This window comes from Sturnira hondurensis, unplaced genomic scaffold, assembly GCF_014824575.4.
Source record: "Sturnira hondurensis isolate 20B ecotype Veracruz unplaced genomic scaffold, ASM1482457v3 Scaffold0021971, whole genome shotgun sequence".
Lineage (NCBI taxonomy): Eukaryota > Metazoa > Chordata > Mammalia > Chiroptera > Phyllostomidae > Sturnira > Sturnira hondurensis.
The window spans coordinates 514,693-529,109 of NW_028094602.1; the positions used below are offsets into that span (position 1 = coordinate 514,693).

General features: G+C 44.6%; 1 protein-coding gene across 1 annotated transcript in view; it reads right to left on the minus strand.

The window, feature by feature from the left end:
* Positions 1–14,417, minus strand: part of UROC1 (urocanate hydratase 1) — a 51,388-nt gene that overhangs the window by 11,738 nt on the left and 25,233 nt on the right. Inside the window, exons 10-17 of the mRNA XM_037034051.1 lie at positions 14,328–14,390; positions 13,780–13,959; positions 13,373–13,470; positions 12,572–12,644; positions 11,135–11,253; positions 9,079–9,149; positions 6,964–7,062; positions 1,550–1,649 (exon numbers count right to left, since the gene is read on the minus strand). Coding sequence (XP_036889946.1) covers positions 1,550–1,649; positions 6,964–7,062; positions 9,079–9,149; positions 11,135–11,253; positions 12,572–12,644; positions 13,373–13,470; positions 13,780–13,959; positions 14,328–14,390 — 803 coding nt within the window. The remainder of the gene's footprint in view (positions 1–1,549; positions 1,650–6,963; positions 7,063–9,078; positions 9,150–11,134; positions 11,254–12,571; positions 12,645–13,372; positions 13,471–13,779; positions 13,960–14,327; positions 14,391–14,417) is intronic.

Consider the following 14,417-nt stretch of genomic DNA (forward strand, 5'->3'; position numbering starts at 1 on the left):
ATATTACATAATGATAAAGAGGTCAATTCTCCAAAAAGATATAATAATCCTAAATGAATGTACACCCCACAACATAGCTTTAAAATATGAAGCAAAATAATAAAGAACTGAAAGAAGAAATAGATGAATCCACAATAGATTTGAAAACTTCACCACTCCTCCCTCAGTAATTTATAGAATAGGCAGAAAGTCAGTGAAGATAAGTGACCTGAACAGCATTACCAATCAACCTGACCTAACTGTCATTTTAAGAACAATCCACCACATAGCAGCAGGATACATGTTGTCAAGTGCTCCAAGAGAGACAACATTTGGACCATAAAATCCTTAACAAATTTAAAAGAACAGACATAATACATAGTAAGTTGTTAGACCATAATGAAATTAAATCAGAAGTTAGTAACAGAAAAATCCCCCCAAACTTGAAAATTAAATGACATACTTCTAAACAACTCATGTATCAAAGAAGAAATTCCAAAGCAAATTTTAAAATATTTTGAACTGGGTGAAAATGAAAATATATCATATAAAAATTTATAGGATGTAGCTACAGCAATGTTTAGAGATGAATTTATGGCATTAAATACTTATATTAGAAAAGAAAGAGATCAAATCAGTAACCCCAGCTTCTACCTTGCAGAAAGTAGAGCAAGTTAAACTCAAATCAAGCAGAAAGAAGGGCATACATACTAAAGATTAGAGCATAAATCAATACATTTGAAAGCAGAGAAGCAATTAAAGGAAAATCAAATAAACTGAAAGTTCTTTGAGAAAAATCAATAAAATTGATAAGCTTCTAGCCAACTGATCAATAAAAGAGAAGACACAAATGACCAATTGAGGAGTGACAGGGAGGACATCACAACTGACCTCACAAACCGTACAAAGCCAATAAGGAATACAACTCTGTACAATAAATTTGATAAATTTGATGAAATGGACCAATTCCTTGAAAAAAGGATGGTGTTCCTGAGTGTCTGCCTACCTCCCTTGGGAACCTGTGCATAATGGAAGGAGCCAGGAATAAGAAAGTTACCCCAGGAATATAACTCATCTGCCTGTGTGTTGATGATAATTATAGCAGTTGTACAAGCAGTATCCGTGATGAAAGCAGCAGAAGCTAACTTTCATTGACCACTGGCCATGGGACCTTGATGTAATGCCATATGTGTATACATTCATTTTATTCTTCACAACAAACCTTTAAAATAGGTACTATTGTTATTTCCATTTTACAGATGAGGACATTCAGGTTCAGAGACTTTAAGTACCTTGCAAAAGATCATCCAGCAATTGATGGAGCCAGAAGTACACCCACATCTAGGGTATCCAACTGTCCTAGTTTGCCTAACACTGGTCCAATTTTAAAACCAGAGGTCCATGTCTCAGAACCCCCTCTCTCTGTCCTGGGTTGGTCACTCTTTGTTATACCTCTCAAATGCTTGCACATTTTTTGTAACATCATGACTAGCTAAATGAATCAACTGATTTTTAAACAAAATCCAAATCCAACATTAAAATTTTTTTAAAGATTTTTTCCTTTTCTCACCTGCACAGAAGGCAGATCCATCATAAATGTTGGAGGTCTCCCTAAAGGGGCTGTCTGTGCCACTCACATCATGGTGGTCTCGGCTCAGGACTACTGGTTCCTGCAGTGTGCAAGGATATGAGATGTCAGCTTGGATCAGGCCCCACCAGAAGCTCATCAGATACACCCCACTGAAAAAACAGACCTTTAACAAGAGAAAACATAGATGTTTTTAATGTCTTCCTGCAGCTACTAATAGATTCTGCTTATTTTGACCCTTTCTATTTTATGTTCCCAGAAACCCACATATACTATGCATGTGTTAATTCACTGACTCATCTCAACTACCCTATCCAGGTAGGCATGACTGTTATCATGCCCATTTTATAGAAAGGAAGATTGAGGCCCAGAGAGGCTAAGTAACTTGCCCAATGTCACAGAGCTGGTAAATGGGTAGGCTGGAATTTAAAGACACACATGGCATACTAGAGTCTGGATTCTTCCCTCAGGCAGCCTGGCCCCTAAGTCTGTGACACTACTGGGTGCCAGTTTTTCCAGTCCTCCTCAGTGGGAACAGAAGTTCATGGACTCCCCATGTGGGAGGAGGTAGCCTGCCAGAAGGGTAGCGCCCCACTGCTCTGAATCAAGAAGACCTTTTCTTCTTTTCTTGAACAGACCAAGTCTGCTTCCACCTCTCCACCTGCCCTGGAATCACCTTCCCCAGGTATTCTGGCACCTTCTGGATAGTCAGGCCGCAGTTCTATGCCAGCAACTCAGAAAGGCCTGTACTGGCTCCACCATCTAAAGTCACTGCTCACCCTATCCCTTTATCCCTACCTTGTCACCTCAACTCATTTTCTTCAACAGTACTCATCACTATCTAAAACTCTCCCTGAATTTATACACTTAGTTAAAATATATTGTTAGTTTCTCTTTAATAGTAAATAGGTTAAGGCAGAGACCCTGACTATCTTGTTCTTTCCTACATTGCCCTCAGTGCTTAGAACAAGCCAGGCACAGAGGAAATGTTCAATCAATTGATGAATAAAAAAAGGAGGGAGGGAGGGAGAAAGTGCAGGAGGATTAAAACACCCAGTTCTCAGTGCTGATTTCTGACCCCAGTCTGGGTGTGAGTGTGCCCAGAGGGACACATTTGGCCAAGCTATGCCAGCCTTCCCCATGAGAACATGGGCTTTTGAGAAGTGTCAAAGAGTGGTACCCTCTGATGGTGCTCCCTGAGAAAGGTCGGGGCTGCTGGCCTTGCTACTAGCGCTACTCAGAACCATCCACAGGGACAAACTTCACTTGCATCTATTTCGATTTCCTTTTCATTTCTGATCATTAATATTTCTGGTGCTTTTAAATAAAGGGCTGTCAAAAGAACTCTGCACGTGAGCCTACAAAACAGAGTGAGAGGCCCCTCTGAACAAGTGTGTCCAGGGCTCCAGGTCCTTCAAAGTTCGCAGGACTGATTCAGAGGTAAATAAGTTTATTATGATTTTAAAAAGATAATTCAACAAAGATATATAAAATACTCAGGTGGACAGGAAAAAAACCAAAACACCCAAAAGCATAGACACTGAATGGTATGCTATTAAACAATGAATGGATCAAGATTGAAATTAGGGAAGAAATCAAAAAGCTTCTGGAAACAAATGAAAACGAACTCACAACAACCCAAAACTTATGGGACACAGTGAAGGCAGTCCTGAGAGGGAAGTTCATAGCAATACAGGCTTACCTAAAGAAGACAGAAACATTTCAAACAAACAACCTAACCCGACACCTGCAAGAACTCAAGGAACAACAACAAAGACAGCCCAGAGCAAGTACAAGGAAGGAAATAACCAAGATCAGAGCAGAACTAAATGACATAGAGACTAAAAGCAAAATTCTAAGGATCAGTGAATCCAGGAGCTGGTTTTTTGAAAAGATAAACAAAATAGACAAGCCTTTAAGTAGGCTCATTAAGAAAAGAAGAGAGAGGACCCAAATAAACACAATGAGAAATGAAAGAGGAGAGATTACAACTGATACCACAGAAATAGAAGGGATTGTAAGAAATTACTATGCAGAACTGTATTCCAAAATTTGAAAACCTAGGTGAAATGGACAAATTTCTAGAAAAATATAATCTCCCAAAGCTCAGTGAAGAAGAAGCAGAAAGCCTGAATAGACCAATAATAGCAAATGAAGTTGAAGCAGTAATCAAAAAACTCCCATCACACAAAAGCCCTGGACCAGATGGTTTTACAGGAGAATTCTACAAAGCTTTTAAGGAAGAACTAACCCCTATTCTTCACAGACTATTCCAAAAAATCCAAAAGGAGGGAAAACTCCCCAACTCTTTTTATGAAGCAAGCATCACCCTAATTCCAAAGCCAGATAGAGACACAACAAAGAAAGAAAACTACAGGCCAATATCACTGATGAACATAGATGCTAAAATCCTCAACAAAATATTGGCAAATCGCATCCAACAATACATCAAAAAGATCATACACCACAACCAAGTGGGATTCATCCCAGGGATGCAAGGATGGTTCAATATTTGTAAATCAGTAAATGTAATACATCACATAAACAAAAGCAAAGACAAAAACCACATGATCATATCAATAGATGTGGAAAAAGCTTTGATAAGGTACAACACCCATTTATGATAAAGGTACTCAGAAAAATGGGAATAGAGGGAGCATTCCTCAATATAATAAAGGCCATATATTAAAGACCTACAACCAACATCATACTCAATGGGCAAAAACTAAAAGCTTTTCCACTAAGATCAGGAAGAAGACAAGGTTGCCCACTTTCACCACTTCTATTCAATATAGTATTAGAAGTTCTAGCCACAGCGATCAGACAAGAAAAGGAAATAAAAGGCATCCAAATCGGAAAGGAGGAAACAAAACTGTCATTGTTTGCAGATGACATGATAGTGTACATGGAAAATCCTATAGCCTCTAACAAAATGCTGCTTGAACTAATAAATGAATTTGGCAAACAGCAGGATACAAAGTCAATATCCAGAAATCAAAGGCATTTTTGTATATCAACAATGAAACAGCAGAAGAAGAAATCAAGAAAAAAAATCCCATTCGATATAGCAAAAACAAAAATAAAATATCTGGGAATAAACCTAACCAAGGAGGTAAAAGACCTGTATGCAGAAAACTACACAACACTGAAGAAAGAAATCAAGGAAGACACAAACAAATGGAAACATATACCGTGTTCATGGATTGGAAGAATTAACATCATCAAAATGTCCATACTACCCAAAGCAATTTACAGATTCAATGCAATACCTATTAAAGTACCAATGGCATATTTCACAGACATAGAACAAACACTTCAAAAATTTATATGGAACCAGAAAAGACCCCGAATAGCTGCTGCAATTTTGAGAAAGAAGAACAAAGTAGGAGGGATCACAATACCTGATATCAAACTGTATTACAAGGCCACTGTAATGAAAACAGCCTGGTGCTGGCATAAAAACAGGCACATAGACCAATGGAATAGAACAGAGAGCCTAGAAATAAACCCAAATCTCTACAGTCAATTAATATTTGACAAAGGGGGCAGTAATATAAAATGGAGTAAAGATAGCCTCTTCAACAAATGGTGTTGGGAGAACTGGACAGCAACAAGCAAAAAAATGAAACGAGCACCAACTTACACCAAACACCAAAATAAATTCAAGGTGGTAAAAGACTTAAATATAAGCTGTGAAACCATGAAAGCCCTAGAGGAGAACATTGGCAGGAAAATCTCAGATATTCCACGCAGCAATATTTTTACTGATATGTCCCCTAGAGCAAGGGACATAAAGGGAAAGAATAAACAAATGGGATCTCATCAAAAATTAAAAGCTTCTGCATGGCTAAGGGAAACAGTATCAAGATAAAAAGAGAAGCAACAGCTTAGGAAAACATATTTGCCAATGATGCCTCAGACAAAGGTTTAATCTCCAAAATATACAAAGAACTCACTCGACTCCACTCAAAGAAGATGAGCAACCCAATTAAAAAATGGGCAAAGGAGTTGAACAGACATTTCTCCAAGGAGGACATACAGAGGATCCAGAGACACATGAAAAGATGCTCAATATCACTAGCTATCAGAGAGATGCAAATTAAAACCACAATGGGATACCACTTTACACCAGTCAGAATGGCTATCATAAACAGAGAAACAAACAACAAGTGCTGGAGAGGTTGTGGGGTGAAGGGGACCCTAGTTCACTGTTGGTGGGATTGCAGACTGGTACAACCACTATGGAAAACGGTATGGAACTTTCTAAGAAAACTAAAAATGAACGTGCCTTTTGACCCAGCAGTTCCACTCTGGGGAGTATATCCTTAGAACCCTGAAACACCAATCCAAAAGAACCTATGCACCCCGATGTTCACAGCAGCACAATTCACGATAGCCAAGAGTTGGAAGCAACCTAGATGCCCATCGGTAAATGACTGGATCAAAAAGCTATGGTACATTTACACAATGGAATTCTATGCTGCAGAAAGGAAGAAGGAACTCCTACCCTTTGAAACATCATGGATGGTACTGGAGAGCATTATGTTGAGCAAAATAAGCCAGGTGGTGAAAGACAAATACCATATGATATCACCATTAACAGGAATCTAAACAACAAAACAAACAAGCAAGCTAAATATGACCAATGACACTCAAATATGGAACAGGCTGACAGGGTCCAGAGGAGAGAGGGGAAAGAATCATAGGGGAAAAGGGAAGGGACTCACATGAATAAGTATAAAGGACCCTTGGACAATAAATAAGGTGGGGGGTGGAAATGGGAGAGTGGTGGGGAGCACTGGGGGGCAGAGCTGGGAATATAAGACAGAAAACTGTACTTGAAGAAGAATTAAATAAAAATAAAAATGTAAAAATAAAATAAAATAAAATACTCAAGTGGAAACTAACTCATTTAATCCTCACATCGATGCTTTGAGGTTAATATTGCCTTTTTTTGCCCTGGCTGGTGTTACTCAGTGCATCGACTGCCAGACTGTGAAGCAGAGAGTCGCTGGTTCAATTCCTGGTCTAGAGCACATGCCTGGGTTGTGGGCCAGGTTCCTGGTGGGAGGCGTGCAAGAGACAACCATACATTTCTCTCCCTCTCTTTCTCCCTCCCTCCCTTCTCTAAAAAAAAAATAAGTAAAATATTTTTTAAAAATATGATTCTCTTTTAACAGGAGGGAAACTGAGGCTCAGAGAAGGCACTTGACTTGCCCAAAGTCACAGAGGGACCAGTGGCAGAGCCTGGGTTGACAGCAGACCCTCATCTCTCCCTGGCCCCAGCTATTGACCATCAGTTGACACATACACAGGTGATAGAACCTTGGAATTGTGCTGGTGCTGACAAGAAGGAGCCAAAGGGAGGCCCCCACCAACAGCATGGGAAATGTCACCTTGATCTTTCCATGGGCAATGGCTTGGTTAAAGGCCACAGAAATGGCCACACGGCCTTTTTGGTCTGAGTACAGGATCCGTGCCTGGGAGCCCACCACCTATGGAGAGAAAGATAAAAGGAGACACCTCAGTGACCTGATGGTACATAGGAGACACTTGGATGATATGTCCCACCAGCAGCCAGATGGTTGCCTCCAGGAAGGTCCTGAAGGACCCAAAAGGTATGTGGTAGCCCTAAATTGGTGGGCCTGAGGCAAGCCTGCACACCTACCCACAGAGTGGCCACATCAACTCCTCATGTGTCCACCTGCAATCTGCTTCTGAAACCCTGACCCATCCATCTCCAGGGATGTTACCTATTATGAGCAGTACCCTATTCAAGTCTTTCCAGTAATAATATTAACACTATCTAATGCAGTTTTTTATTGTGCCTGGCACAACTCGAAGAACTTTACACAGGCAGTCATTTGTGACTTTTATGAGGAACACACTATTGTCCTAATTGTAGGTTTTATTTTACAGATGAGGAAACTGAGACCCAGAGAGGTAAGCAACCTGCCCTGGTCATCCAGCCTGTAGGTGGCATGGCTGAGTACCTACACACTCAACTACAAGGATGCAGCACCTGTGGAGAGAGGGGAATGGAGAACTGTTCTTTAATAGGCACAAAGTTTGTTTGGGGTGATAAAAAAAGTCCTGGAGATGATGATGGTGGTGATGATGGCACAACAATGTGAATGTACATAATGCCACTGAGTTGTACCTTAAAAATGGCTGAAATGGTAAAATTTATGTTAATGCATATTTTACCAGAATTGAAAAAAAAAAAACATCTGAAACCAGATATCTGTAATGCTGAGGCTGAGAAACCCTGTATTCTTCAAAGAGGATGCAAATGTTTCCCTCAGCTGTTTGGCTAACCTTTCACCCCAGGAATGGGGTGAAAGGTTGGAGGGGCCAGTGATGGGTTAATCTTGCACTTGCCCATGAGCCTAAAATGCAGAGCTCAGTCTTGACTGTTTTGCTTGCAGATGATTAGCTTCTTTCTCTCTCCTGACTTTCTATCCAACGGCCTTACCTTAATAATACCAGTTGCCTTAAATCCTTATGGGGGAAACTGTACTGTAAAAATACAAATACAAACAGCCAATAGCCTTGGACATCTCAGACTGGCTGGTCACAGAGATTCCTCTCAGCACCAGGGGTTTTGTCACCAAAACATGCATACAAACCACTGGTCAAGGAGACAGCAATTTACATGGACGTCATTGGACCACAGAAGCACTGGAAAGGGAGCAGTGCTCCTCCTGGTCATATAACCCGGAGGCCAAGGACCCATTAGTTAGATGTGGTGTAAGTGTCTGGCCACTGGGGGCTATGGCCAAAAGCATGTGAACAAAATATCCACTTTTTATTTTGTCCTTGGTACACAAAACCTGCTCTCCACATCAGGGCTTGTGCATTGGCTGGTCTCTCTGCCCCACTGCCTATCACATGGCTGCTCCCTCATTCTCCGACTCCCAGCATTTAGATCACAAGGCAGCTCCTCAGAGATACCTTTCTGATCCATCAGTATAAAACAGTTCCTACCCCACATCACACTCATTTTCACACTCACTGGAACACAATCACAGTCACATAAATGAAGCCAGTGCAAATCTGGCCCTGTTGATGACTCATGCACTGACTACCATAGAGGGCCCGCTCCAAGCACTCCACCACAGCCAAGTGCACTTATCATCACCAGCATCTCCACGGTATGGATGAGACACAAGGTTCAGAGGGGCTGAGCCACTCACCTAAGTGACACACTTGAGAAACCAGGAGGCCTGCCTCTTGGGCCCTTCAAGGGCTGCCTCTCAAGAGAACTCTTTGTAGAGTAACTGGGTGAAGAGTGATTTGACTGGTCTTAGTCACTGTCCCAGGCCACCTTTTGAAGGGCCTCCAATTTCTCTACCCAGCAGCCCCAAGGAATGAGGTAGCTGCTGACTCTAGTGGGTCTGCCACTTACTCAGTCTCATGGTGTATGTTGGCACCCTCTTGGATCTCTCATCTCCTGGCCAGGCAGGCAGTCTCATGGCCCACCCCTACCCCCTACCAAGCTAAGCCCTCACCAGCTGGTGCTTGGCAGCCTCCCGGATCCAGTGAATGTTGTCCTCATATTGTAGCCTCACAGCTGGATTCACTGCAGGGAGAGAAGGGGAGGGATGTCACTGGCACCAGGAACTCCTGACCTGAGGTGAGGTACGGACCCTCCCTCTCTCAGACTGCTCAGCAGAGGCACCTGTTCTTCACCCATCACTGGAGCCCAGACTTGGGGTCAAGGAGACTCTCTCCTCAGCACTATAATAGGCCATCTGATTTTTGGAACCAGCAATGTCAATAGTCATGTGAATTAATGCACATAAGTGTGCAGGCCCCTGTCTGATATACTCATTCCCTCAATAAATATCGATTGAGTGCCATGCCAGGCACAGGGAACAGATTGCTGCTGACTATGAAGAAAATAAGAGTGTGGTGAGGTAGTGTAGTCACTAGATTGGTTGGTCAGGAGGGCCAAAGTTCTCTCTGGGGAGGTAATGGTCAAGCTATGTCCTAAATGCTAAGGAGGAACCAGCTATTGTATGTAAAGATTTGAGGAAACAGCACTCTAGGCAGAGGCAACAGCAAGTGCAAAGGCCCTGAGGTGAGAAGAAGTTTGCCTTCCAAGTAAGATAGTCCAGTTGGCTAAACTATGAACGGTATGCAGAGGAGGGTGGTAGCCCTGGAGCTCAGGTGCCATTCCTATTAGCTCGTGAGAGCAGACAGTTAAATCTTCAGGAATTGTGTGAGCCAGTGGTTAACATAAACACCATTAAATTTCAATTAAATGAATTCACACTTTAAAAAAGACCATTAAAAAGAGAAAAATAATAATAAATAATAAATTAACTTAAAAAATTTAAAAATAGCCCTGGCTGGTGTAGCTCAGTGGATTGAGCACAGGCCTGCGAACCAAAGGATCGCAGTCTGATTCCCAGTCAGGGCACATGCCTGGGCTGCAGGCCAGTTCCCAACAGGGGACTCACGAGAGGCAATCATACATTGATATTTCTCTCCCTCTCCCTCTCTCCTTCTCTCCTTTCCTTCCCCTCTAAAGGTAAATAAAATGTTTAAAATTTCTTAAAAATGAAGAAAAATAAAGATTATTAAAATTATGATAATTCTCATGAGTTATTACTACTTAATTTACTACCATTTAGGAGGATCTATGGTCTCAAGGTTATCTGCCTAGTGGAAATATTGCTACTATTCCAATTGGAGCCCCACTTGAAATAAGCACCCCTGAGAATATTCAGATCTTGGCTATCAACAGATAGGGCTTCTTCCTGCAGGGCTGGTTGTTGAACACCCATCAGCCACCTACTGAGGGCTGTGCAGTTGTTCTAACACCAAGAGGCCTCATGAGGCCTCTGACAAGATTTCCGGGAGAAGGCTCCTGCTTCTCCTTTTTTCCTCTTGAGGCCTCCCCCTGCCTGGCTCCTCCCACATAGGTGGCCCCACCCACCCTTAGCCTGGTTCCAACCCTGGATATCTGTAACCCAGGTTCTATCCATCCCCTTGAACCTGAATATAGAAGGAGGGTGAAAATGGCCCCTGGGGATTTGAAACAAGCAGCAAACGCTGAACCACTCACACAGGAAACCATCTGGAGAGAAGGCCATCTCTGTACCTGTAGCAAAGCTGTAGAGAATTGAGGGTAGGAACTCTGACAGCTGAGTAAGTTTCATAAAATAACTGCCTTTTCTTCTCTTCTTCAGATCATAAATGACACATTAAATTTGCTACACAAGAAGTCCCCCATCCACATGAAAAGGCAGAATCAAGGCTCTATATCAGAAAAAAACATAGATTGACTGGAGAGGCTCTGACATGAAATATGCAGAATGTGCTTGGTAGATATGGGAAGCCAGAGGCTCCGAAGGAGCACAGAACACAGCTACAAAGAATCAGAAGCACTGTCAACAGGCACAAACTGGAGGCAAGGTACCCATTTACCCACAAAGGCCAGGCAGGAAATGAAGAGAATGGGTGGGGAAAGGGCTGCCCTCTACTACCAGGCAGACAGGCTTGTTATTGGACATTTGGGGGGCCACCGACTCTTGAGTGTCTCCAACCTGGCAGCCTTACCTCCACCAATGGCCTCCTCCAGCACAGATGTGGCCAGCTGATCAGTGATTGCCAGGTCCTGAGGGTCCCCAGATGTGCATACCCAGCGGAAAGGCCCGAATCCCTGGGAGAATATATCCCTACCAGAAAAAAGTGCCTAGTCACCTTCTCAAGCTGGCTGTACCCACTGGCTGGACCATGATCCAATGTCCAGAATTGTTGTTGGAAGCCCCTAAGTCACTAATTGGACAGGAAGTTTCAGTCAGAGGCCCTACCTCCTCTAGTCCCCTTCCATCATCTCAGCAACCACCACCTGCTCTTTTTCGCTCCCCTTCAGTTACTAAGTCCTCTCCCTCCTCCTTCACCTTCTTCCTCTTCTGCCCCCTCCCTTCAGTGCCCTCCTTCCTCCTCCACCGGAATCCCCTTCAGTTCTCAGTATCCTCCCTCTCCTTCCCCCCAACCCCTGATTTCCCCCTTCCTTTTTCTCCACCCTCCAACTTCTCTTTCCTCCACCCCCTCCTTACCCCTCAGTCCTCATTTGTTCCCTCCCTTCCTCCCCTTTCAGAGCTGCAGGGGCAGGGAGCTGGGACAGAGACAAGAGAAATGTCTTAAGCTGTTGTTATGGACAACCCAACAATCAAAACTAAATAGTTGGGAGAAATAGTAAATGTGGGAACTTGGCCAAATTTGCCTTAGGTACAGTGACCTTCCTATGTGAACTCCATGCACGAAGAGGCAGCAGCCTATTCCTTCCCGGGGCTCCCACACTAATCCAGCCCTCTCCCCTCCTGCTTCCCTCCTTAGAGGGGCCAGTGGCCCAGCCCACTCTGGCTCTGCCCCCATCCACAGTGAACCTGAGAAGGAGATGTTTGCCTTCTTGCCTCCTTCCCTCTCTGGTCCCATCTTGCCACACTAGGGGAAGGAACTCTTCTAAAAACATCCTGAGACCTTCCCTCCCCTGCCTTGTATTGCTTGAGCTCAAATTCCTGGCCTTAGTCTTCAAGCCTCTAACCTCAGCCAGTCTCCCTCTGGGTACATTCCACTCCTCCCTACTTGTCCTGGGCCACTCGCCTCCCCAGACCTGCCTGGCACAGCCAGGCAGGTACAGGGGCTACAGGAAAAAGCAGGTCTTGGCCTCCATGGATCAAACCATCAGCCACTCACTTGGGCCCACAGCAATGGCTATAGGATGGACAGCATTTAGGGTTATGGGTATTGAAGACTGAGGAGTTCCCCAGGAAGTAACCTCAGCTCCAGGCCCCTGAAGCCTCCTTGCCCTGTCATTAAAGCTCTGTACAGGGTCTCTCATGATTTTGGTTTCTCTCTACCAGCATTTTGTTGTGGAATCCCATGACCTGGTATGGTCCCCACTCTGTGGCCTTCAGCAGTGGTCAGAGGAAGGGCTTTTCTGACCTGAATGTCCAGGATCCAGACGCTGGAAAGGAACTCATCACTTACCCCATAATGTGCTGGACGTACGAGGGGTAGCGGAACTCTGTCCTTTCGGCACCTTTCTTTTCCACATCAGCTCCTGTGGACAGAGCATCTGCACAGTTTCACCTGGAGTGGCTGCAAGCTGGCAGGTTCCACCCAAGGTGAGGATGTACACCACCATCCAGATGACAATTTAGACACAGCACAGGGAAAGACTGTGGAAGTGCTCTGTCCAGATGGTGGATCATCACCAGGTGTCCAGATGGTGAATCATCACCAGGTGTCTTTTCAGGTAAAGGAAGAGAAAGCAAGTGCAGGCTGGAGCCCATACACTCTTGGTATGGGGCAGGGCAGCATGTACACATGCCTGTGTCTGCTGCAGGCATATCCAGACAGGCACCTGAGAGCCTGCAGACTCTGAGGCAGGGGGAGAGTTGGTGCCAGAGATGGGGCTGGGGTCAGAGATATTCCACTGAATATCTTTTATATCTTCTGAACTTTACAATCTATGAAACCTATTTTACAGAAAAAAGTTTCCTCCACAGAAAAAGTAAAGCTGAATTTTTTGCAATGGAGCTTGTACATAAGTATTGTGCCCGCTCTCTTTATGGTGCTTTATATTTTTAAGGCAAATGGAGAAACTGAGACCAGAGAGGTCAAACTGGCAGGACTAGCTTCCAGAAGGCGAGGCAGGGGCACAGTGAAACCTACATGCCCTGGTCCCTGCCTGCCCCAGGTCCCTACCAGGATAGCCCTCGCTAGGGGGAGTGTGCCTGCTGCCAGCCCAGGAAGGATAGGCCCCTCAGCAAGCCACCCTTCTCTCACCTGCTCTCTGGGCTTCCAAGAGGAAAGCATTGCCATAGTCCCAGAAGAAGAAGTTCTCCTCGGCCAGTCGGTTGATGGCTGAGACTTGCCTCCTCATGCTGCAATGGGCCAGCAATCAGTTTTCAGTTCCAGCCACTGGTAAGACTCTGAAATGGGGCCTCTCTGCCCCATCACTGTCATCCCCAGCCTCACCCCATGGAGGTCAGCCATCTCTGCTGACTTCCATTCAATCTGACAGAGAAGACAAAAACTTGGAGAGGTTAAGGGTCCTAGCCAATGCCACACAGCTGGTCACTGGAGAACCAGGCAGAGGCCACAGGTGCTCAGTCCAAAGCTCCTTCCAGTGTATAGCCCTCCTACCCTGTGCTCCTGCCTCACACCCCAAACAACCCTGGGACCTGCATCACCTTTCGTGGACCAGGCTCTTGAATGTGGCAGGATCGGAGGCCATGAGGCTCTGGGCCTCGGCAAAGCCAAGTTGCACAGGATAATAGCCACCATTAAATGGGTTGTGGCAGGATGTCTGGTCTGACCCCAGGTCCACCAAGAGCTCCCCTGTCATGTCCAATTCATGGACCAGGCGTTCCCTGGAGAAGATGTGGTCTAGTCAGTGCAGAGCAGCAGCTGCCCAGGGCAGGGGCAGGAAGCATCTGGGGCCTGACTTTAGGGCCTATCTTGGAGGGGATTGTAGCACATTTCCCAGCCCACATGTCCAGTAGCCAGACACTGAGGCTAATCACACATCCCTCCCCATACCCATCTCCCCTCAGAGAACAACTGCAGGAAGGCTGCTATGAACTCAAGCCAAGATACAGGTCATGAAACCTGGAAGCAGAGCCTCAGGTCACCACTTGAAACTGCATTCCAGGAGCACCTGGCCACCACTAGGAATTTGCGTGGGGGGAAAGGTTCATCTGGGGTCCCCAAGGCTACTGACTCCCATCCCTATACTTACCAAAGATCCACCACATTGCCATGGTAACCAAGACTGAGCACCTCCTTTTTTTCCTTTGCTTCCCTAGAGGACAAAAGAACAGAACAAATG